Below are 26,199 nucleotides of genomic sequence, written 5' to 3'. Positions count from 1 at the left end.
AAAATATTATCTATGAAGAGGTCCTTCAACAATTATAAATATTCAGATATTTCATTGCTTTTATTTTTCAAACATTCCAATGTTAAGTATGTTGTTGTTACTTTATTATTATTATTATTATTGTGCCATATTTCTATAAATTTATATGTATTTTGTTATATGTTCCCCACATTTTATGCGGATCATAATCTAGTTATACTCTATAGATCAGTACACAACAAATTTTTTATTATTAAAATTATCGAATTTCTTTTTATAACTTGACCCAATACACTTACAATCATCGGGCCCAAATCGTCCTAATCCAACCCAAGTTTTATTCTTTTTCGTTTAAATAACACAAAACCCTAAATCCACCCTAGCTGCCATCGGACATAACTTTTGCGATACAGGGAGAGAGAGGAGGAAGAAGTAAAACGCAGCCATGGTAATGAATCTCTATTTCGCAATTGATCTGTGAGTCTTTGGAGCTACTTGTTAAAACGTCGTGGATTGTATTTGATTGAAGCTTGTAAACATAACGTAATGATTCGAGTAGATTGGAATTGTTAAAATTAGCGACATTTTATTTCAGTCCTATGGATCTGTGATCTTTAGGAAAGTTTTCCTTTTGTGAATTATAGATGATTTCATGTCGACATGAAGTGAAATATAGTAGCTATATGTGATTTTAGGCACATATTCGTTAGATTATATCGTAAAAATGTTTTGGTCTCGACATACATTACATACGTGAGGCAGCTAATTGGTTGAATATAGATATTTTGTGTATCTAGCATATCTTTGCATCATCTTCTAAATTTACTTCATGTCATTGCATTTATAAGAACACAAACAGGTGGTCAGTCTATGGGTTGGGGTAAATTGGTCTCTGTTTGATTTTGATTGAAAAGGAATTATTGGTTATTAATTAATATTTGATTGTGGTGTTTTGTTTGATTTTGATAGTCTAAAAGAAAGGTTCGGGAACCAAAGGAAGAAAATATCACTCTTGGACCTGCTACTCGTGAAGGAGAGCTTGTATTTGGTGTAGCACACATCTTTGCATCCTTCAATGACACCTTCATTGTAATAATAAGCAATCAAGCAGCTCAAAATTTGGTTTATATGATTTCTTTGTTTTCAAGATTAGATGTATAATGTATATATTCTTTTTGTGTGTTTTGCAGCATGTGACTGATATCTCTGGAAGGGAAACCATGGTCCGGATTACAGGTATCATCATCATCAATTTCTAGCTGCAAATAATCTTTTTTATTTATTTATTTATTTATTTTGTATATGTATACCAGGTGGGATGAAGGTGAAGGCTGACAGGGATGAGTCGTCACCCTATGCAGCTATGCTTGCAGCACAGGATGTCTCCCAAAGATGCAAGGTTTTTTTTTTTTTTTTTTTCAGTTGTTTAAATCAAGAATTGCAAAATGTTTAAAAAGGTTTTTTGCTTGATTTATGATTTATAGGAACTTGGCATAAATGCTCTTCACATAAAGTTGAGGGCAACTGGAGGTAACAAGACAAAGACACCTGGCCCAGGTGCCCAATCTGCCCTCAGAGCTCTTGCTCGTTCTGGCATGAAGATTGGTCGCATAGGTAAATAAATATATTCCAAATTAAATTATGTTTTGGCGGATGGAATGGAATCTGAGATTACATTCCATGATTCTAATTCAACTTATAATGCGATTGCAGAGGACGTGACTCCAATTCCAACTGACAGTACACGTAGGAAGGGTGGAAGAAGGGGAAGGAGGTTGTGATGTGATGTGGGTATATGCAGCAGCTGTGTATTCAAATGGATTTATGTTGGGCCAAGTTTTGTTTTTTGGGTTGACATTTAATGGGCAGATAATTTGTTGAATTTTGGTAGACATGTTTTGTTGTTATACTCTTTCTGTGCTGTATGGAGTTTAAGATGTTTTTATTACTTCAAATATTTTAGTTTCATCCCCTAATTTTTGGCGAAAACTGTATTCGGACTAAACCTTCATTAATATGTTTTGGTAGTTAAGAAAAACTTATTACTTCGGACTAAACCTTCATTAATATGTTTTGGTAGTTAAGAAAAACTTATTTCTGAGTCTCACTTTTTGAAATATGTAATTTTAGAGTAAATTATAGAAATGGTTTGTCAAAACTGACATAGTACTCATAAAACCATTGATTTTATGCTTTTCTCCATAGACGTGGCAATCGAGTTGTGTTGTGCGAGTTTGTACCGTGTCAAAACTTTAAACGGGTTGAAAGTGTTTCACCCTAATCCGACCCGTTTAATTAATCGTGTTAATCCATTTATTTTTATGTCGAGTTTGTGTTGGGTTTCGTATGAGGAAAAAATTTATAGTTGAAACACTAAACATGTTGAACGGAGTTGGGTAGGCGGAAAGAGTAGAAGATGGGGAGGCAAAAGACGAGATTATGAGGATGAGAAATGGTCAAAAAGATTGTGTAGTTTGGGAGAGAACGAAAAAATTTAAAATGAAGTTTTGATTTAGATTGCTATGTCATTTACACTTATAAAACGACTAAATTCAAAAGTTTTCTTTTACTTATGGTTTTGGTTTTGGATCCTTTTACTTTATTTAAAATTTTTAAAAAACTTGCATATAAATAACAAATCATTTTCAAGTTGAAATTCTCAACTCTAACATTATCAGTTTAGTTTTCGTGTCGTGTCAACCCGTTTATTTAAACAGGTTGAAATATCTTACCTAACCCGTTTATTTCGTGTCGGGTTTCGTATCGTGTCAGTTTTTACCACCTCTATTTCTCCAAACTTCAAAGCTTTTCTCAATTCCATATTAGAGACTTTAGGTCCAAGCTTTTTTTGAAGGTATTTAAGATTGCAAATTTTGTTGAATTTTCATAGGTGATAGATTAGGTATTTGGTTGAATGCTCATGTTTTGGTATTTTAACAAAAATGCAGGTTTTCTTATTTGGAGAAATAAATAATGTTATCAGATTTTAAATTTTTTTCTTCATGCTTTTGTTTTTAGATTTACGTTCAAGTAGAGTTCTATTTTTTACTTGATTTGTGTTTTCTCGATGGTTAATGGTGACGATGGTCATATGATGGTAGTGATGTTGTGATGGTGGTGGTGAAGAGGATCATTGATGGTGTTTAAGTATATCCCGAATATTAATATAAAAAAAATCTGAGGAAAATAATAATAATAAATAGGGTTATTGACATGAAGACACAATGAAGTTTTTTGTTTGGTTTTAAAAGGTCCTTAAAATAAATTTCGTATATTTGACCCCATTAAAGTGTGGAAAATTACATGACATTTTAGCAGTGGTGGAACCCTAGGGGCCTAGAGGGGCCATGGCCTCTTCGTTTTTCTGCTAGTATTAGTTTTGCAACATTCAAGTGTCTCTTAAAAATTATACAACTCTTGCCAAACAAAAAACAAGAAACAAACAATTATGCCTGGAAAAGGGGAAGGTTTGTGCTTTTTCAGGGTAAGAAGGGGTAGAGAAAATGCCTCGAGCCAATGTTCGAGTACCAGACGCTACAACGCTGAAGTAACCGATGCCATACTCCCAGGAAAAGCTCGAACGACCTTCAACAAAAGGGTACCTGTACCCGAAACCGACACAGGTGGGTAAGTAGAGAATACCTAGGGGCGCGAGACAACTCTCTAAGGAACTCGACAAAATAGCCCCGTAATTTCGGGAGAAGGGGTGCCTCCTCACAAAGGGGGTCGTAGTGACCAGGCCTGAACGACTATTTACCAAAAACACAAGTCTCCAAGTGATAAAATAACAATACATCAAATTTAGGTAGAAATAGGTCCGGTCGCATAAAACAATATAAGTAAACTTATAAAAAGTCTAAAAATATATACTTTAGATATCAAATTCAAGAAACCCTAGTAACCATCCGCACCTACTAATGTCCCCGATCACCTCTTACGAGTGGCTTACTGGTCCTCAACTTTCAGTCAGCCATGTCCTTCTCTCACCATCTTCGAGTCCCTGCCACTTGTTGTCACGCCACTGCCCGAAACCAGCTTGTGTCGTTCTCTTTGTATGTATTACAATAAATTTCTGTCATCTTTTCCTTTCTTTTTTTCTTACCTTGGCTCTTTTCTTTCTCTTTTTATTTGAACAAAAAAATCAATATATGATAGAAGTGTTAATATGAAATGACATTGTGAATATCAAGAAAACTCTTAGCTGTAACGTGATAACGTGTTGTTTTGTTATTGCTATGAATACTTTTTCTAATATGTTACATATAAATATTATCACTTTTTTTTTTTTTTTTTTTTTTTTTTACCTTCCCTTTTTTGTTTTAATCGACCCTTAGGAGTCAATTGTAATGCTTGTGTTATATAACTTATAACTTAATCAATTTATTGATATCATTCATAACTTTTAATTTAATTTTATTTAATATATTTATAGTAAATTGTTTGTATAATATGATTCATATTACACATTTTAATCATCACTATTCCAAGTTAAAATTTGTTTTTTTGATTGGTAAATCTATCGGGATTTATTCAAGGATGTATTTTTTCCTTTAAATCAATGATGTATTTTTCGTCAAAATGACTAGTCGTTCCAACTGTGCTTATTATTAATCCGGCCCCCTTGGTTTCAATGCTCGTGTTCCGCCCCTGTATTTTAGAAGAAGCGAAGCGGTCACACGGTCATTAACTAGAAACCGTCTCTCTCAGTAGAGTCCCACAAACTAAATCACAAACGGCATTTGGATGTAAAGGTCACACGACATCCAATTCCAGTTCGTTAGTGTTGCTGTCACCGGTGTGCTTATCCCATAATCGTTGAAAACTATATATATAGAAAATTGTATATGATAATAATGGAAAATGGATCACATATTAACCTAAGCGATTGAAAACTATACACATAGAAAATTTTATATGATGATGATGGAGAATGGATCACATATTATCATAAAGGAAAACTTGAATGACCTAATTGTAATATTTTGTATTTTCTATTTTTCAACCTATCTAGAATTATATCAAGGCTAGCATAAATAGAATAGTCATACGAGTAGTGGAGTAGGGAGTATTTTACATTTTTTAGTCCATAACAATTGCTTGGGCATGATGTTATATCTTTGGAGAGCCTTTCTAATTAGGACGAAGAGAACAATTTCCGCTTGATCTAAAGAGTCTTATATTCAAGTTGTTGATTTCATTTTATCAGAGAATGATGTGAGAAACCTTCGGACGACATCATCTTCACCGTCGTCATCATTGAAGGCGGAAAATATTATCCTCCCAGCTAAAGCAGCTTAGTTTTGATACATATGCAAGATTATCACCGTGCTGGAAGCCATTTGCCCTTCCTTCCTTCTAAGGCCGAACGGTATCATAACGGGAAAGGGGTGATGAAAATTTCCTTCATTCTGGAACACCATCCCTTGGGTGAGGGAAGCGAACCGCAGGAAAGAGGTGGGGGGAGGGGGTGTCGCACTCTCTCTCTCTCTCTTCATGCTATCGGACAATTTTTTTTCCTTTTTACCTTTTTTAATATTTATAAAATTATATACCTACTAAAAAATATAAAAAATATATCAAAATTCATGGTTATTAATTACTTACACAATTATTATAATATATGTATGAAATATATTTTATATAAAAAAAAAAAAAAGAAATAGTGAAGGGAGCTTCACACACATTCCTTGGGTTTTAGGTGAGGGAAAGGAAAGTGAAGAAAATGATGGTGTGGCCCACAAAAAGTGAGGGAAACATCCCTCTCATACCCTCCAATCTAAGGTATATTACTTCATATTCATAAAATTATATTTATTACTTTTTACAATCTATTTAATAAATATTTTTTTAACTACAAGTGTTTGGTAAATATATTCTTTTTACTTTCCTAAGTTAAAAAACTCAACTAAAAAATTACAATATTTTAACCCATGTTCCTAGGCGTCCTTCACAAAAGAATATGTGAAATGTGAGATGATAATCATAAAAGTGGAAAACAATAACATAATCTATCAAATAAATATTAATATTATAAAGTTGAACCCGCAGAATGAACAAAGATCATTCGGACTTTTGAGTGATATGCAATGTTTTAAAAACCGGTTTGAACCGGCCGGTCGAACCGGTTGAATCGGGAACCGGGAGAGGGAACGGTTCAACTATCACCGGTTTTACATTGATTTCTAAACCGGATTGAACCGGTCGGTTTCTAGAAAAAAACGGTTGAACCGGTCAAAATAAATCGGTTGAACCGGTTCAACCGAATAAAAACACATGAAAAAAGAACAATTTACATAATAAACTTTGGTAATTTTTTTCAAATCTATTTAGTTTTCTCTAAATAAAAACATATGATAAATGTTATAAATTTTTTTGATGTGTTTGTATTCATCAAAAATTATATTTCGTTTCGGTATTATACTTTATTTTCTTTTTGACGTATATGGATTGATGTAAAACACTAAAATTTATGGTTATGTGTTATTTTAATGTATTTGAATTCATCTACAACTTATTTTTATGTGTATTTTTAATGTTTGAACTTGTAAACATCAAATTCATAATTCCTATATATATGTATGTGTTGGAAAATAGAAAAATACATGAAAAATATAGAAACCGGTTCACCCAGCGGTCGAACCGGTTAAACCGAGAACGGATCACCATACCGGTTCAACTAAAAACCGGTTTTTAAAACATTGGTATATGTTAAACAATTATGTTTTTAACAACGTTGTTTTTTTTACGCAAGTTTTTATTGGGCTTTTATGTTATAATATTGAGGTGAGCAAAATCGATCTTGAGTTGGTTTTTTTTCTTCAGTGTTTGGCTGTTTTTGGACCGAACTTTGAGTTGTTTTTTTTCTTTTGTTTTTTATTTCCGATTTTATTTTATTTTATTTATTTATTTATTTTTTCTGATCAAGTAGACAAGCTCATATTTTCATTTGTATTTTGTAAATCAAACTCACAGTAATTCTAAAATTTCTACAGATAACAAATCTTTCATTTAAAGTATTAAAGGCGAAAAGAAAACACACAGTTTCGTAAAACAACCTCACAAACACAATTATATATATATATATATATATATATATATATATATATATATATACTAGGCGAATGCCCGCGCGTTGCGCAGAAACACCTATATAGTTGAAGTCTTTACAAATATATGATTTTTTTAAATATAACAATAACGTTGTTGTTAAATTTGATATAATAATTTGTATATATGAAATTGTTATAATATATTGATTATTTTGAATTATTATTATATGATAATATATACATTTATTATAACTTCATAATCTCAATCGTTTGAATGACTTCTACTCGCGAGTTACACATGAATAAAATTAAATATAACATTGTTTTTATTTTATTTTATTTTAAAGCTAACAATATAATCATTTATATAGAGTTGTTTTTTTACTATTGTTATTGTAAGTTATTTTAAGCTACTTATTTGGAAACTTTTAACGATTATAAAAATATATTTAAGAAATATTTTAGTTAAATTAAAATTACAATTTAGTTTTTGCTTCTATCACTACAATTTATCATTTTTAACTATTTACAAAATATTCTTTAGTTTTTTTAATTGGAACTGAAACTTATATTTGAGTTGACATTGTAATGCGCAGAAACACCTATATAGTTGAAATCTTTACAAATATATATTTTTTAAAATATAACACTAACGTTGTTGTTAAATTTGATATAATAATTCGTATATTAATTTGATATAATATATTGATTATTTTGAATTATATGATAATATATAAATCTATTATAACTTCATAATCTCAATCGTTTGAATGAGTTCTACTCGTGAGTTACACATTAATAAAATTAAATATTATATATGGTTTAATATTATTTATAGTTGTTATTTTTAACTAATTTTTTAATGTTTTAATTTCTATTATTATAATTATTTAAAACATCAAACATTATTTTTTGGTTTTAAAGGTAACAATATAATCATTTATATAGAGTTATTTTTAACTATTGTTATTATAAGTTATTTTAAGCTACTTATTTGAAATTTTTTTAACGATTATATAAATATATTTAGGAAATATTTTAGTTAAACTAATATTACAATTTAATTTTTGCATTTATCACTATAATTTGTCACTTTTAACTATTTACACAATATTATTTGGTTTTTTAGTGGAACTGAAATTTATATTTAAGTTAACACTGTAATGTTATATTTAAATTAACAATTTAAGTATTTTGTCCAAACTGTTCAAAAAGTGTAGCTTTAAACTGATAAAAGTTTACATGCAACAACATTTTAAATATAATAAATTAAGTATAATATGTTAAAATTTAAAGACATAACTTTATAAATAGAAGTAAAGATATTATTTTAAATTTGAAATTTAGTCTATTTATGATTACACTTTAGGTTTGATATTTATTTAACCTTATTAACCAACTTACAATCATTATTAGAAAGACACTACAATTTATCACTTTTAACTATTTATAAAATAATCTTTGAGTTGTTTAAGTTAAATAAAATTTATATTTAAGTTGAGCCTATAATGTTATATTTTAATTAATAATTTAAGTATTTTATACAAATTGTTTAAAAATTATACATTTAAAATGATAATGGTTTACATCCAACAATATATTAAAACTAATAAATTAAGTATAATATGTTAAAAGTTAAAAAGCATAATTTTATAAGTAGAATTAAAGATATTATTTTAATATTGAAATTTACTTTATATATGAATACATTTTAGATTTGATATTTATTTAACCTAATTACCAAATTATAATTATTATTATAAAGAAATTGAAAAGTTATGGGAGTTTCAAATGCATGAGATTCAAGAAAAATGCTAGCTTTATAAGTATGTATGATATATATATATATATATATATATATATATATATATATATATATATATATATATATATATATATATATATATATATATATATATATATAAGATTTTTTTTTTCAAAAAGCAAAACTACAAGAAAAATCAAATACGTGCATTTTTTATTATTGAATTAATTATACATTTCATTGTGATTGTTGTTTATTTAAGCAAATTGAAACAAATTTGTTATTCGATCAAAAAGAAAAAAAGAACGACCAAATTTCTAAAATTATAAGAAAATAAGGCACATAATAAGTTACAATAGCTCTATAAACCGACAATCACATTCAATGGCATTAACCAAATACAATTTATACTTGTTTTAAACCGTATAAAAACATTTAATTGATTTTCAGAGTTCACAACTCTATTTATGCCACAAACAAAACTAGAAGATCATCACAATTTACAAAACACAATATCATCATGGCCTTTTCTCTTGATATCTCATATATTCATGTTCTATTTCTTGCGTTTTTAACCACTTCTTTTCCACTTCCCACTAAGGGAGACCTAATCGATGATGTTTGTGCCGAAATGCCAGATAATAAACCTCTTTGTCTAGACACATTAAGAGCTGACCCACGTTCTAAAACACAAAATTTTCAAGTTTTAGCACAGATTTCATTTGATGCAGCCATGAAAGATGCCAGTGGTTTGCCTCCATTTGTCAAGTCACTGCAAATCTCAGTGAGGGACTCAGGAGTGAAAGAAAGGATTTCAGGGTGTGTGAGAAACGCTGAGAATGCTTTGGGGAGTATTACACAAGCAAAGCAATTTTTGGAGTCAAGACGTTATGGTATTGCATATGAGAATGCCCGTTTGGCTAACAACACATTGTCTATATGCGGACATACTTTTTTAACACCACCGGCTATTGAGCCACTTGAATTAAAACAAGCATTCGATAGGTCGGAGGCTCTTATTTCTATTTTTATGGTTATTACCAGGCATATGTTTTGATTACTACTATTTGATATATATAGATTATAATAAATAGTTGAAGCAAATTGTTATAATGAAATTTGTTGAATATCATACATAAAGAATCTGTTTGTTACATGGAAAATGGATCACATGCATAATATATTAATAGATGCAGTTGTAGTAACAGAACGTTCTATTCACATAAGTAAGCAAATTCAAAGCTAAACATTTGACTAAATAGTCGATCACATATAACCAGTGGCGGAGCTAAGAAGGGGCTAGGGGAGGCCATGGCCCCCCCGGTTTTCTATCTTCTAAATAAAAAATATTATACAAACAACAACCGTAAACTCTATTTTCTGAGAAATAACAACAAATCGGCCCCTCCCGTTTTTTGTAATAATGGATTAAACATTGAAATTATTTTCAAGTTAATCCCAAAGAAAGGCACATATTTGAGAAACTAAAAGAATTTGAAGCCACAAAAATAAAAACCACAAATTCAAAATAGCTAACTATCCTATTTTGACGGAAGTGAGGATATTGTACAAAAATAAAATTTGAAAATTTGAACTATTTAGTAACCTACAAAGTAAAGAAAGAAGGGGAAAACATGTCAAAGATAAAACCAGAAACTTATAGCTCTTAATCATGTCTTCGCCTCCTTATTCTCGCCTTCTCCGTCACCATCGGTTTCTTCTCCGGCTCCGGAGTCGCTGAATCGTCGCTGCCGCTCAGTCTCTCCGTCCGGAGTGCCTCTCTGACTTCCACAACTCCGATCGCCTGAGCACCTTCGGATTATCACGTCTCCATCTCACCTCTACAATCTCGAATTCTTGATTAGTTGTAAGTCGTTTTTCCTCTCATTTTGTATATTCTTATTATAGTGTTTTAGGGTTTGTACAAAGAGAAATATATAAGAGATTTTAAAAGGAGATGTGATATGATATCCAAGATGAGCTACACACTTCTCAACATCTGCTAAATCTGCTAAGTCGTTGCTTTTTTCTTTTCTTTTTTAATATTTGATAATTAACATTTAAAAACTATGTTTGTTTTTTTTCATAATTATAATACTCTTTATTAAATCATAGAAAATATATTAATTAAATAGATTATATAACTAAAATGTAAAAAGTTACATTAAATAAAGACGATGTAATCTAAAATTTAATTTTAGAAATAAAAGGTATAGTTTAAAACTTGTATATAATTATAAGGGTGTAATTTAAAAAAATACATACAAGTTTTAGAAAAAAAAAACCTGTATCGTATACCAAAAAAATATGAACAAAATTTAGAGTACATCACACATGTTTTTTTGCAATTAGTTCGTCCATTAAGAAAGAAAACGTGTAGTCTTTACTTTTGATATATTTCTGATAAAAAGAGTGTAATATAATAGTACACTAGTTGGAGGTATCCAATTTATATGAGTAATAAAACTTTTATAGTTTTGGTTCCGGCCCCCTTGGTTGTTATGTTTGTGTTCCGCCCCTGCATATAACAGAACGTATTGGCTGAGATTAAAATATTACTTCATTTCATATTCTCTTTCACGGACTCGCTATATGCCTAAACCCATTACTTGCTACTCCATGTTACATTTGCATGACATACATAAACCTACTTTCTACTTACTTCGTTTTCATTCTTTCTGAAAAACATCTTTTATGGGGTACATATATAGATAGAAATGAGAGTGGGATGCTACAAGTAGGGATGGCAATGGGTACGGGTATACCGGGTTTCATGTTCCCGGTTCCCCATACCCGACCCCATCCCCATCGGGGATTAAAAATCTATCCCCATCCCCAATGAAAAATCTACAAGGTTATGAACTTTTATGAAAAATAACTCATAATTATATATTAATCAAGAAAACAAAAACTAGCAGAACTAATATCAAACACTATAATCACTTAATGTCTTCAAACATGAACAATAACATTCAAGATTACAAATTTAATATTTTTTGCTAAAAAATACATAAAAAGTCTTCCCAAAACTATATGTTTGATTGTTAAAAAACCTTTGTCAACTGAATATTTTCTTATTCTTATGCATTATAAAAAATAAAAACCTAAATAATACTATATATATATATATATATATATATATATATATATATATATATATATATATATATATATAGGTTCAGGTTCATTTGAGACCATTCTAATTTTGTGAGACCGTGAGACCAAATCTAAAAATAATTTTAAAATGCAAAATAAATGAAAAAATCCAAAAATTCTTTTTTTAAATATTATTTTCGGAACTTGAATTAACTAAAAAAAATAAAAAAAAATCTCGTTTTTTTTTTTGAAAAATACGTGAAATATTTTAAATAGAATATTACACTGACATATTTTAAAAAAAAAATTTAAAATGCAAAATAAATGGAAAAATCTAAAAAAAAAATTTTAAATATTATTTTCGGAACTTGAATTAACTAAAAAAAATCCTATTTTTTTTTGAAAAATACGTGAAATATTCTAAATAGAATATTACATTGTACATATTCTAAAAATAATTTTAAAATGCAAAATAAATGGAAAAGTCAAAAAATTCTTTTTTTAAATATTATTTTCGAAACTTGAATTAACTAAAAAAAATAAAAAATACGTCTCACGGTCTCACAAAATTAGACCGTCTCACATGAACCTAACCATATATATATATATATATATATATATATATATATATATATATATATATATATATATATCGGGTACCCATCGGAGCCGGTTTCGGGTACGGGTATGGGTACCCGACAGGTAGAACCATCCCCATCCCCATCCTCGGTTTTTGTATTCGGGTAATACCCATCCCCATCCCTGTCCCCGGTCAACTCGGGGATTTACCCAATCAACTCGGGTTAGGGTACCCATTGTTGAACACGACTCTTTTATATGGGAAACAACAAGACTTTTATTAAGACACTTAAGGAGAACTTACACTTTGTGAGACTACTACACACTTTGCTTTCTTTGAGGCTTTCTTGGATGGTTTGGAGCAAATGAGCTCCATACCTATTTATAGGCCTCTTAGGAAGGTTCTAGATACTAGCATACATTTACTACATACTAGATAACTCTAGAACTATCTAACATACTCTACATGCTTCCATATGTTTCTAGAACGTTCTACCATGTTCTGGAGAGGTCTAGGTTGCTCCAGTGTCTTCTAGAATGATCCATATCCTTCCAGGGTCTTCCATGTCGTTCTAGAGTATTCTAGACTCTTCCGGTATATTCCAGAGTCTTCCATAGTCTTCCATAATGTTCTAGAATCTTCTAGAGCATTCTAGAACAAGCTAAAGTCTTCTAAATAATATTTGTTTTATTGGGCTAGTGATGATCTTTAACACTCCCCCTCAACACTAGCCCTCATTCTTCGTACCATGTTAAGCTGACAGCGAAAACCTTCACATTTTCCAGTACTCAGCCCTTTGGTGAACAAGTCTGCTATTTGGTCATCGGTCTTGATCTGCCGCATCTCAATTTCTTCCATCAAGACTTTTTCTCTGATAAAGTGATAATGCACTTCCACATGCTTTGTTCTAGCATGAAATACTGGATTTTCTGCCAGCCGAATTGCAGATTGGTTGTCACAATGAAGTGGTACTGCATAGTCAACTTTTTGATGTAAGTCCTCCATTAGGAGTACCAACCATGTACTTTCTTGAGCTGCTACGGCCGCTGCTTTGTACTCCGCTTCCGTGGTTGACAATGATACTGTTGGTTGTCTTTTACTACACCATGATATTGGTCCCGACCCAAGCTTGAACACATACCCAGTGGTTGATCTTCGGGTATCATGGTCTCCTGCATAGTCAGCATCACAATATCCAACCAACTTGCAGTCTTCTCCTCTTTTATACAAGAGACCATAGTTAATTGTACCTTTGACATATCTCAAGATCCGTCGGGCAGCATCCAAATGAGGTTTCTTCGGACTTTGCATGTATCGACTCATAACTCCAACTGCATAAGCAATGTCAGGCCGAGATAAAGTTAGGTAGATAAGACTACCTACTAGTTGTCGATACATCGTTCCATCATCCAACTCTTTTCCTTCATGAGCACATATCTTGGAATTTTGCTCTATTGGTGTTGATATTGGCTTACACTCCAACATGCCAAACTTTTGAAGTATATCTCTTGTATACTTTTGTTGGCAGAGGAACAACCCTTCCTTTGTACGATCAACTTCTAACCCCAAGAAGTGTTTAAGCTCCCCCAGCTCTTTCATTTGGAATCGCACCGATATATTTTCTCTTGTTTGATGGATTTCTCTTTCGTCATCCCCGGTGATGATCAAGTCATCCACATAAACCAACACAATTGCCAACTTCCCTTCTTTTTCTTTGACGAACAGGCTTGAGTCTGCATGTGCAACTGAATAACCACTTCGGGTAAGAAATTCAGCAATCTTACCATACCAGGCTCTTGGTGCCTGCTTCAATCCGTAAAGAGCTTTTCTCAGCTTGCACACATGAGTGGGATTGACTGCATCCTCAAATCCCTTTGGTTGGTTCATGTAGATCTCCCGATCTAATTCTCCATGCAAGAAAGCATTCTTCACATCCATCTGCCATAATTTCCAGTCTTTACTAGCCGCAAGAGCTAGCAGCACCCGTACAGTAGTTATCTTCGCCACTGGACTAAATGTTTCATCATAGTCCAGTCCATATTGTTGTGAGAACCCTCGAGCCACCAAACGAGCCTTGTATCTTTCAATTGATCCATCTGTGCATCGTTTTAATTTATAAACCCACTTGCAGGAAATCGGTTTTATATCTCTTGGTCTTGGTACCAGTTCCCACGTTTGATTCTGCTTTAAGGCTGTAACTTCTTCTTCCATTGCCTTCTGCCATGCTTTATTCTTAACTGCTTCTTCATATGTCTCCGGCTCTTTAACACCGTCTTCTAAAATGGCCGCATTAGCATACTTGGGATTAGGCTTTCGGATTCTTTCTGTCCTTCGAAGTTGTGGAGGCGGCGACTCCCTTTCACCAGCATCACTTGTTTGAGTTACTTCTTGCTCAATGACATCAGTGTCGCTTGGATCTTCAGGTGTATCAACACTTGACCAAATATGTGCAGTTTGCTCCCCCATCTTTTGTTTTAAAACTTCTTCAATATTTTCCGAGTCTGGTAGTACTTTCTTTTCTGAGGACCACCATGAAGATGCTTCATCGAACACTACATCTCTTGAAGTGTAGCATCTTCCACTTGTTGGATCACAACATCTCCACCCTTTTCTTTGATTGTCGTATCCAACAAATATACACCTGACTGCTTTCTTGTCAAACTTGCTACGTAAATGACTAGGCACAAATACGTAGCAAACGCAGCCAAATACTCGGAAGTAGCTAACAGTAGGTTTCATGTTCCTTAGTGTCTCAAATGGTGAGATGAAACCTAACCTTGGTTGGGGAAGTTTATTGATCACATGGGCAGCAGTTTGCATTGCTTCAGCCCAAAATCTTCCTGGGACATTCTTCGCGTGTAGCATGCTTCGACAAATTTCTGCAAGATGTCGATTCTTTCTCTCAGCTACACCATTTTGTTGAGGTGTGTTGGCACATGTGAATTGATGACGTATACCACATTCTTTTAGATAGCGATTGAATTCTTCTAAGGTGTATTCTCCTCCATTGTCTGAGCGTAGACACCGAATCTTCTTTCTCACTTCTCCTTCGACCGTTGTCTTGAATTCTAGAAACTTTGAGAATGTTTCAGATTTTTCTTTCATGAAGAAAACCCACACATATCTCGAATAATCATCAATGAACGTCACCATGTACCGCATCCCGGATGTCTGGACCGAACACATCTGAGTGAATTAACTCTAGTGGCTTCTTTGCTCTAAAATTTGACTCCTTGTATGGTAATTGATGAGCTTTACCATACTGACATCCAGCACAAACAACATCTGTTTTAACTTCAAGTTGAGGTAAGCCATTGAGCATGGATTTCTCCATTATTACCTTCAACTTGTGATAACCAACATGTCCCAGCCGTGCATGCCATATATCTGCTGTCTCATTCTTACGAGTCTTATCTACATAGGCAGACTCTGCGGAGAGCACATAAACGGACTCCACTCTTCGTCCTTCCATTGTTGGCGTTTCTGATATTTTAAGATCTCGATAGACCTTCACATCTTGTGGGCCAAACAAGACGTAGTTGCCTGACGATGTTAGTTGCGATACTGACAACAAGTTCTTCTTCATACCTGGCACGTGATACACATTATGTAGTGACACCATGTCAGATTTATTACCAGGCATGATCGTCGTTTTTCCAATCTGAGCAATTGGAAGTCGTGCATTGTTGGCTGTAAGTACCATGCGACTCCCTTTGTACTCCTTCACGTCTTGTAGTTTGTTCTGATCGCCAGTCATGTGATTGGAGCATCCTGAATCAATGATCCAGTCATTTTCATAGTTGATACGCTCTCCCATCATTGTCATGAGTGCCAACTCATTTTCTTCTATGGCACATAATGCCTCAGCATCCCATTCATCCTCTATTTCCTTTTTGGAAGTTACTACATTGCTTTCCACAGACTTTTTCTTTGACCAACAATCCTTGGACATGTGGCCCCACTTTCCACAGTTGTTGCAGTTGCCTTCGAACCTCCTCCCCCGAGAACTCTTATTGTCGGTCTTTTGAGATCTCCATGGTTGTGAGGTTCCTGGTTGACTCTTCCCTTTGTCAGCATTTTTGTATCCTTCTTTAGGAGGTGGCTTAAAATTCCTCCGACTTTTACTTGTGTAGAGTGCTTCTTCTTCACTCTTCAGCGTGATGCCTCCCATTTGCTTAGCCATAGCTTCTTGGCTAGCCAGCAAATTCTCAAACTCTACAAGTGATGGTTGAGCGGGCCATCCTTGTACAGCAGTAACAAAGCTTCTATATTCCGGCCTCAGTCCATGGATAATGATCCTCTTCATTCGAGCTTCTGCAATGACGGATTGCGGATCTAGTTCAGTAATCTCCCGACATATCGACTTGACCTTGTGGAAATATTGAGCAATCGTCATGTCACGTTGTGAGATTGATAATAGCTCGTTCTCCAAAAGTTGTAGTCTCGTATCATTCTTCTTTGAGAAAAGCGTCACAAACGTATCCCAAGCTTCTTTCGGGGTGTTCTCATCCCGAATATGCTCCAACATCTCTTCTTCGATTGTGGTCTTCAAGGCAAACATTGCTTTGCCTGCTTTGATTTTCCATTTACGTAAAGCACCATTAACGTCTTCCTCTGGTGGCGTAGTTTCGCTTCCACCAACGACCTCCCATAGATCTTGTCCTTGTAAGTAGGACTTCATACATGTTTCCCACGTTTTGTAGTTGTTGTTGTTGAGTTTCTTGATTCCTCCGACGACTTGGAGATCACCCATCGTGTTGGCAGTACCTCGGTAATACCAAACAAGCTAGTTTCGATACTAAACTTGCAGAGTCACAAACTACTCACGATACAACGAGAATCACTCGTTCTCACTATCAAGAAACCTTGCTCTGATACCAGATTGTTGAACACGACTCTTTTATATGGGAAACAACAAGACTTTTATTAAGACACTTAAGGAGAACTTACACTTTGTGAGACTACTATACACTTTGCTTTCTTTGAGGCTTTCTTGGATGGTTTGGAGCAAATGAGCTCCATACCTATTTATAGGCCTCTTAGGAAGGTTCTAGATACTAGCATACATTTACTACATACTAGATAACTCTAGAACTATCTAACATACTCTACATGCTTCCATATGTTTCTAGAACGTTCTACCATGTTCTGGAGAGGTCTAGGTTGCTCCAGTGTCTTCTAGAATGATCCATATCCTTCCAGGGTCTTCCATGTCGTTCTAGAGTATTCTAGACTCTTCCGGTATATTCCAGAGTCTTCCATAGTCTTCCATAATGTTCTAGAATCTTCTAGAGCATTCTAGAACAAGCTAAAGTCTTCTAAATAATATTTGTTTTATTGGGCTAGTGATGATCTTTAACACCCATTGGGTACGAGTTTTTTTGCCATCTCTAGCTACAAGTTACAATACACAAATAAGTGGAAGTGCATTGCTATTTCTTGCATTTAGCCCCTGAAAACATGTTTGTTTCTTAACTTTTTCTTATGCATGCAGTTCCTTTTTTATACTTTTATGTACTATATATATATATATATATATATATATATATATATATATATATATATGTGTGTGTGTGTGTGTGTGTGTGTGTGTGTGTGCGCGCGCTAAATGATATCTACCATCAGGTTCAGCTTTCAAGGTGAAGGAACACACAATCATGATGAAGTAGGAAATGTATCTATTTACGTTGTGATGATACACAATAATAGAAACTAAACTTTTCAAAGGCTATAGAAAGGTATATATAATAACAACCAACTTACCAAAAGGCTATAAAAGAAACGCTGTAAAAAGATGATATAGCAACTAAATTACCACATGCTATTAAAAAGAAGATGCTTTTTCATCGTCTATTGCAATGTCATCTAAATACAAACAAATAATCACTGTTAGAATTAGGTAAAATATTAAAGTACATTGACCTAATAATAATAAAAGTACAATGTTATAATTGGAATGATTTTTTATTATTATCTATTTCTGTTTTTATTTTTATTTTTTTTAAAATATTTTTATGTTCTGATGGTGTTCTGTTTATGTTCAACTTGTTATGCTTATGGGGACAAAAGTACAACATGTTGTATGCTGCTTTGTCACTAGAGATTGCTGGAAATACGGGTTTTATCGCTGAAAGAAGATTAAAGCCTCGAGAAGCCATAACTAAACTATTGCTGAAGTTAGTCCTTTCTTTTCCAGATTAGTGTAGTTTTATAGATGCATTTCCTTTAGTTACCATCGAGCATTATATTTGGGGCGAAATGCAAGAAATAACAATTTATTTGATTAACTTTCATAAAACAAAATTACAAGAAATACATGCATTTTTATAATTGTATTTACTATTCATTTTCTTCTGATTGTTGTTTATTTTAGCAAATTGAAATTAATTTCCTATTAGATCAAAGTAAAAAAAAGAAGGGTATACATAGTTACTAAGGCTATGGGGAATATACGACCCTCACTTTTTAAATGCCACCAAAAACTCCCATAGTATAAAAAAGGATAAGAAAATATGGCGCACAATAAGTTACAATATCTCTACACATTCAATTGCATTAATCATAAATATTTATAAACATTAATTAACGTTAATTAAAATATTTAATTGACTTCCATATGTTCACCCTTTGCAGTCATACTTATACCACCCAATTCACAAACAAAACAAGAAAAGCATCAAAACAATATCATCATGGCCTTTTCTCTTGAAATCTCATATATGCATATTCTATTTCTTGCATTTTTAACCACTTCCTTTCCATTTCCCACTAAGGGAGACTTAATCGATGACATTTGTACCGAAATTCCAGATGAAAAATCTCTCTGTCTGGACACTTTAAGAACCGATCCACGTTCTCCAACACAAAATCTTGAAGTTTTAGCACAGATTTCAATTGATGCGGCTATCAAAGATGCCAAGGGTTTGCCTTCATTGGTTAAGTCACTAGTAAACAAAGTGAGTGATCCAGAAGTGAAAGCTAGGGTTTCAGGGTGTGTGATAGATGCTCAGATTGCTTTGGCGAACCTTATACATGTGAAGCAACTTGTGGACTCAAAATTTTATGTGGCTGCCAATGAGAATGCTCGTGCGGCCAACGATCAATTGTCTGTTTGTGAAAATAGTTTTCAGCTACAACCACCGGCTATTGAACCGGTTGAATTAACACAAGCCTCAAATTTGTTGGAGGCTCTTGTTTCTATTTTAATTATTGTTACAAATCATATGCTTTGATCTTATTGTTTATAGCAAATAGTTGAAATAAATTGTTATGATTGAATGTCACAAATGAATCAAGAATATTTAAAATCATTTGATTGTGGAGTTTGTTACATGGGAGATCTTTAGTATGGACGGACAAGAGAGAATGAGTCTTTGTCCCATGCACTTCTACTTATAGTGGATGTTGTCCAATTGACATGTATTTTTTTTTTTCCTTTTTACTCCATATGTAAAGTGACTAAATAAGTAATAATGTCTGTTTGGATAAAATGATGTATTCTTAAAACCAAATTTTACAATCAATTGTCATGTAAGAGCTAGAGAAAAAAAAAAAGACAAATAGGTAAAGGATTATTGTCTCAATACATTAAGCCAAGTTTCCATTAAATCATTATGTCTAGATTAAGTAATAAAGAAACGTCTATGTTAGTGTCGAGATTAATGCTTAACACATTAAATCCATCAAGAATAAAAGAAACTGCCTCTTAGTTCCGAACTTCCAATCCAATGGATGGCAAATTTCACAACATTAATCAGTTTTTACAATATTCATTAATTAATACATCTGGCTCTACTGATTTAAATTTTATTTCCAATGTAACTCCTATACTTCACTTCTCCAGTGCAATGCTAATGTTTGATTTCTAACATGTATAATGACAATGATGCTAATAAGCCCAAAAGATATGAGACCAAAGAATTTTGAAAAACCTGTGGTAGAGTTTGGTATTCATATTCACCAATGAATATCTAAAACCGTGCAGTTGAAAGGTACCTTACTCTGTTAGACAATACATGACTATTTCACAAACGACTTATTAAAGAATAGAAAAATCAAAGGAAGTGAGCTTTTTACATATTTGTCATATCTATTCTTCTCCTAAATTTCCCTAAGTGTGCCACATTTTTCTTGAATAATTTTAAACATCGTTTATCCAAAAGGAGTTTTATAAATGAAAAGTAAGAAAATGAAACAATACCAATATGAAATCACTTAATGGCTTCTTTTTCATATGCTACATTAAAATGTCAAAATTATCACTTGTTACGATGGAACTCCATACCCGTGCTTGCACATCAACCCTAACACCCTATGTAATTTACGTTTATACCCTTCATCTTCCTCTTGCTCGGAATAAGCCTTATACAATATAACAAAAGTCCTTTTAGAGCAACCATAATTAAACCTCTCCATCTCAACAAGAACCTCCTCCATTTCCTCTATCCGCTTATGTGAAGCGAACATCCACAATAACCCATGGAACAGCGAGCGGCAGATTCTCCACCCCGAATCCCCGGCCCGTTTCACAAACCTCGCCAGCTTGTCAACCGCGTTATTCCGTATATAAGTCGCTGCGATAGTCTGCATGATTTTGACCGCGTTCACACTTGTGTTACGGTCAAATGCCTCGTCTATTGACCGATCCATTTGGTCAACCAAATCCTCTTGTGCATAAACCCGTATAATCAAAACATTCAACCATGGTCTATATTCGTTTTCCGGAATCATCTTCATAAGCTCCTCGATTCTTTTGACTCGATTCCTATTACTGCAAATGCTTTTGCAGTATGCACATATCATAGCTCGTATCAAAGGAATATGTTTTTCCCGAATGTGTGGGCCCCCGATTATATTATACATCTCTTCCATTTTCTCCAAATTACCCGAATGTGCATACCCACGGAGCATTAGCAAGCGGGTTTCGAGATCGGGTCGGATCGACCCGGTTTCCATCATTCGGTATGTATTCTCCATACTTTCCCACATCCATGCGGTTAGATAACCCGCGATCAGATTATTATATGTGGTCAAAGTAGGGGCAATATTGGAATCTTTCATTTCTTGGAACACGGCCTCCATTTGATCTATGAGAACTCGATACCCAAAAATGGATATGAGCATGTTGAATGTGGCTGATGTGGGACGACAATTCGTATCTTGCTTTAAATCGTGATAAACTGATTGGCATTTTTCACTTAGGCCATTCCACATGTAAACACCCATGAGGGCATTGTAAGTAGAGGTGGTTTTGATCCGTTTTGTTGTAGCTTCTGCGAAAATTTCAAGGGCAAGATCGACATTTTTCATTCTGCCTGCTATTTTGATGCCTTTTGCATACTCTTCTGAAGACATGGGTCTATCTTCTCGTTCCCTTCTCCAATTAAAAACCTGAGGATTTATGCAACAAACTTATACATTTTATTTTTTACCAAATTATGCAACAAAATATGGTAAAATGACACATAAACTGGTAGCAATACACTTTGCAAAATGTATCCAGTTATAGCAATTAGGTAGAATTTATAAAGTACAATGCTGTAATTGGAAGCAATGAAAGTGAAATGGTGTAATAAACCAATCAATGGAAGTAGTTTGCTATTTATTGCATTGAACCCTGTAGGGAATAATCTATCTGCTGCTGATCACCACCATAGTCAACTGTTGCAGCTAGAATATATTCAATTCAATTCAATTCAATTATAGGTGGCATGAAGAATAACATATATGTAACTGATTATAATTGTATGACACCATGTAAAAATGAACTTCATTTTGAAATACTTATTCGAATGTCTCATTTCATCAGGTTCACCAAGTCTGATGTGCAGGACAAACATATTAACATGGCAATATCAGCTGCATTTGTAAGTGTACAAGTTGGTTAACTTATTGTGTTACTTGGCATAGTATGTAACAATTATAACTTGTAAAACATTTGGGCTTTCAGAAAGAATGTTCATTCAAGTTCATTTCATTTGGGCAGATTGGTTGGATTTTGTGCAAATGTGTGAAGTTTTTATCATTTGTATTTGTAGATAGAATCTTCTTATGATTCTTAATGCAAAATATTTACTTTAAAAAGGCACATCAAACACCCTGTTGAACAATCAAATTTGACATATATTTTTCTGAACTAATTTGGGTATTAGGAATTCCATTTGCTTAGTAATTCCATCAGGCACAATTAGATTATCTATCATTTGCCAATAAATTGGCATAAAAAAACCATTAGCTTGAACTAGTTTATACATTAAATCCCAACAAATTAGACGGAAAAAAAAATCAATTACCTTCATAGCCAAATGAGGATTAGACTCCAATAACCTGAGAAGCTCAAGCAAAGCAGCTCCATTAGAATACATCGTGAATAACTTCCACCCCTTAACTTCCAACAATTTTTCAAATGAATTTTCATCTTTCACATTCTTCACCAATTCATCTCGGAATACAGACACTTTTTCAATCAATTCTTCTTTAGCTCGCACCTCAGCGTAAGCCCATTTATCAGCAAACTGTCCATATAAATCTGACATGGTTTTGGATGATAAAGAGTGGGATTCTTCCGTAGAAAACCATCGGGTCGACGTGGGTATTGTAGTTTGATTAGTTAGGGATTTGGGTACAGAAAATCTACGGTGGCAACACAACAGCTCCGATTTTGCTGCTGTAATCTCAGATATTCTAAATACCCTCTTCATGTTTACATAGCAGAGGTTTATTGAGGGTTTATTTGAGCGAGAACAAGAACTAGAGAGAGAAAATTGTATGATCTGATTTCAAAGAAATTTGATGCAAGATAGGAAGTTGGAACAGGGTCCGATGGTCGAAGGGTCGAAACCACTTATGGGCCTGATCCTGATGTCAAAAATAGGGTTAGATGACAAGCTTGATGTCACAAACAACCCCAATATTCAAACAAAAAAATGCAATCCAACAACCCAGCAACAAAAAACATACATAAAACTGAGAAATCGGTGGTTGAAGCTTGATGGAGAGAACAACAAGAACATAGATAAAACCCAGCACCAAAATCGAGCATAAAGAATTCGAGTATCGCTTACCAGCGTGAAGGAGGAGGCGAGGAAGCCGGAGGCCGGAATTGACGAAGCCGGAGGCCGGAGTTGATGAAGCCGGAGGTGTAGAGGTACCGTCGGAGATCGATGAAGGGAAAACTCAACAGAGCAGCTCGTGGGAGAAGAAGGGTGAAAGGAAAAAAAGAAGCGGCGTTTTTCTTTTAGGGCAAGGGTATGAATGGGAATGTTTTCATGAGTTTTGTAAAATATTTAATGTTTCTTATTTACAAAAACATAGTATATATTTTTTTTGGTAACTTCCAATTACTTAAATTTAATAAAATATGTTTTAGATGTTAATTAGATGATTTATCATTTATAATTAGGTCCACAATATAATTTTTTTTTACAAGAGAATGAAAAGACCACGTAACCTTACTTTTTACTAATTTATTATATTAATTTTTTTTTCAATTGAATCATTTTGAGCGGTGAACATAACTATTCTAAGGTCTTAAAAATTCATAAACTTATTAAAAACTACAAACAGTAATAAGTAATTCTTAATTGTTTTATTATACATAGTTTTTTTTTTTTAAACAACGTGTGATTTCAAAATTTATAATCATTTGAATACAACTATACTCTCCATACAAAATACCAACAAAACTAAGATGGACATCAAATGGTATAAATATAAATATAACTTGGATAAATCTTAAATAATCAATAATTATTAATATAAAATAAGTATTTTTTAAACATAAATAACCAAAAATTCTAGAATAAATACTACTCAATCAATCACTTTCACATATCTATAGGTCGTTTTCTAGGCTTAGAAGGACATATTTTTTGATTATGACCACTTTGTCTACACAATCCACAAAGATTAGCTTTCTTTCCTTCTTTAATGTCCATTCCATTTTGTAGCCTTGTCGAACGAGGGCGACCTCTTTCCTTTCGTTTTAACTCTGAAATTGGAAGCATTCCTCGAATAGATGTCTCGGGCCAATATGCTTCATGAGGGACCGAGGAAAAATCAGATGCCCAAGTAGCAGAATATTCAAAAATTGAGTAATATTGTTGAATATATTGACTCGTATTTAAAGAAAGATAGGCACATGCACTCAAGACATGAGAACACGGATACTTATGTATCTCCCACTTACCACATGTGTAAGTTTTTTTCTCCAAATCAACTACTTGCATATTTTTTCTTTTTTGAGTAACCACCTAAATTATTCCTTTTTCCCGGTTGAAAGATTTCAAGGTGTGTGCACTAGCTTTTGACATTGATGCCGCTTGTTTTACAACAACATAAGGAGTAAACACATCTCCATTAGCTTGAGCAGTAGGTCCCAAAGAACGTCTCACATCAAAGTAGTGAACTAATCTATAGAATGTAAGTTTGACATATGGAGTGATTGGTAAAAAACGAGCACCTTTAAGTACACTATTAAAAATCTCTGACATATTTGTAGTGAGCAGCCCATAATGTCTTCCACCATCATGTGCAAGTGTCCATCTACAAAGTGAATGTTCCTCGAGCCATTGACGAGCTTGTGCATTTAGTTTTCCAATCTCGTCCATGACGGAGTTGAACTTACGAACTTGATTTTGACTTCCAGCACGATAAGCTAAAACTTTTAAATGCGAGTTGCGAAACTTGTCATGAAAGTTGTTGACAAAATGTCGCAAACAGTACCTGTACAAATCCTTTCAAATATGAACCATAAATTAAAAGTACTATAAAAGTGGTTAACGAAATTAAATAAACAATACCTATGAAAACTATGGGGCTCCAACCATGGTGATCCTTGTTCATTAACTACCTTTAGGATTCCACTATGACGATCAGATATTAAACAAATGTCGTCACGTTCTTTCACCACATGTTTCTTGACATGATTAAGAAACCAATACCAACTACTATATGACTCATTCTCAACAATAGCAAATGCAAGAGGAAAAATCTGATTGTTACCATCAACTCCCATTGCAATCATCATCTTTCCCTTATACTTACCATATAAATGTGTTGCGTCAATGCTAACAACAGGTCGACAATGCACAAATCCGTTGACAGAAGGACCAAAAACCCAAAAAACACGTCTGAACTCCACTTTATCAACATTACTCTCCCCTCGATCCATATTATTATCCATGTGATCCACATTACTCAATCTAGCAGTGCACCATTCAATTATAGTTCATGGATTGTAAAATTAAAGTGCAACCATAAATTTTGGTAAAAGAATATAAGATTCCTCCCAGTTTCCAAATATATGTTCAATCGCCTTTTGCTTTCCCACCCAGACCTTCCTGTACGAAGGAGTATATCCTAATTTATCAATTATTTCAGCTCTCAAGGTAGGAATACTAATAGATGGTTGTTCCTTAATAAGGTGTTCAGTTTCTTGGGCGATCAAGCTCGCATCCAGATTTGGATGATCTTGAGTAATCCTATACTGGAAACAAGTGTGTGGACCAATGTATCGTGTTATCTCAAAATACCCACTACGTTTACGTTTACATGCACGCAATTGCCACTTACAACCAGTTTGTGAACACAACTTACATCTTATCTTCCAAATTGTTGGACATGTTTCAACCAATTCATATTGCCGATGCTTCCTGATCGTGTAAAACTTAATAGCTCTAATAAGTTCATCCTTATTCTTAAAAGAATTTTCTCCCAATTCTTGAGTTAAA

General features: G+C 33.4%; 3 protein-coding genes and 1 long non-coding RNA gene across 4 annotated transcripts in view; 3 read left to right on the top strand and 1 right to left on the bottom strand.

Annotated features, from left to right (window-relative positions):
- Positions 1-26,199, top strand: part of LOC145059408 (uncharacterized) — a 191,912-nt gene that overhangs the window by 142,294 nt on the left and 23,419 nt on the right. The gene's annotated exons all lie outside the window — the stretch shown is intronic.
- On the top strand, positions 290-1,955 carry LOC145057768 (small ribosomal subunit protein uS11x). Its single transcript, XM_079005658.1, has 6 exons — positions 290-427; positions 949-1,068; positions 1,170-1,215; positions 1,293-1,378; positions 1,464-1,593; positions 1,693-1,955. The coding sequence occupies exons 1-6, from the start codon at positions 425-427 to the stop codon at positions 1,758-1,760; spliced, it is 453 nt and encodes a 150-aa protein (XP_078861784.1). The 5' UTR covers positions 290-424; the 3' UTR covers positions 1,761-1,955.
- Positions 10,226-19,783, top strand: LOC145057767 (uncharacterized). Its single transcript, XR_013686182.1, has 3 exons — positions 10,226-10,660; positions 18,539-18,645; positions 19,280-19,783. It is a non-coding gene; the product is annotated as an uncharacterized LOC145057767 (long non-coding RNA).
- LOC145057766 (Tetratricopeptide repeat (TPR)-like superfamily protein) lies at positions 20,620-23,728 on the bottom strand. Its single transcript, XM_079005657.1, has 3 exons — positions 23,533-23,728; positions 22,762-23,326; positions 20,620-21,859 (listed from the first exon to the last, which is right to left on the bottom strand). The coding sequence occupies exons 2-3, from the start codon at positions 23,167-23,169 to the stop codon at positions 20,735-20,737; spliced, it is 1,533 nt and encodes a 510-aa protein (XP_078861783.1). The 5' UTR covers positions 23,170-23,326; positions 23,533-23,728; the 3' UTR covers positions 20,620-20,734.

This window comes from Lactuca serriola, chromosome 6 (genome assembly GCF_051521515.1).
Source record: "Lactuca serriola cultivar US96UC23 chromosome 6, Lser_US96UC23_V15, whole genome shotgun sequence".
Lineage (NCBI taxonomy): Eukaryota > Viridiplantae > Streptophyta > Magnoliopsida > Asterales > Asteraceae > Lactuca > Lactuca serriola.
The sequence above is the reverse complement of the archived record's forward strand: the minus strand, read 5'-3'. Positions and strand labels throughout refer to the sequence as shown.

Coding starts and splice junctions, on each gene's coding strand:
- LOC145057768 (XM_079005658.1), top strand. Junction 1,216..1,292: donor AACCATGGTCCGGATTACAG/GTATCATCATCA, acceptor TATGTATACCAG/GTGGGATGAAGGTGAAGGCT. Junction 1,379..1,463: donor ATGTCTCCCAAAGATGCAAG/GTTTTTTTTTTT, acceptor TATGATTTATAG/GAACTTGGCATAAATGCTCT.
- LOC145057766 (XM_079005657.1), bottom strand. CDS start 23,169: ATGAAGAGGGTATTTAGAATATCTGAGATTACAGCAGCAAAATCGGAG. Junction 21,860..22,761: donor ATCCTCATTTGGCTATGAAG/GTAATTGATTTT, acceptor ATAAATCCTCAG/GTTTTTAATTGGAGAAGGGA.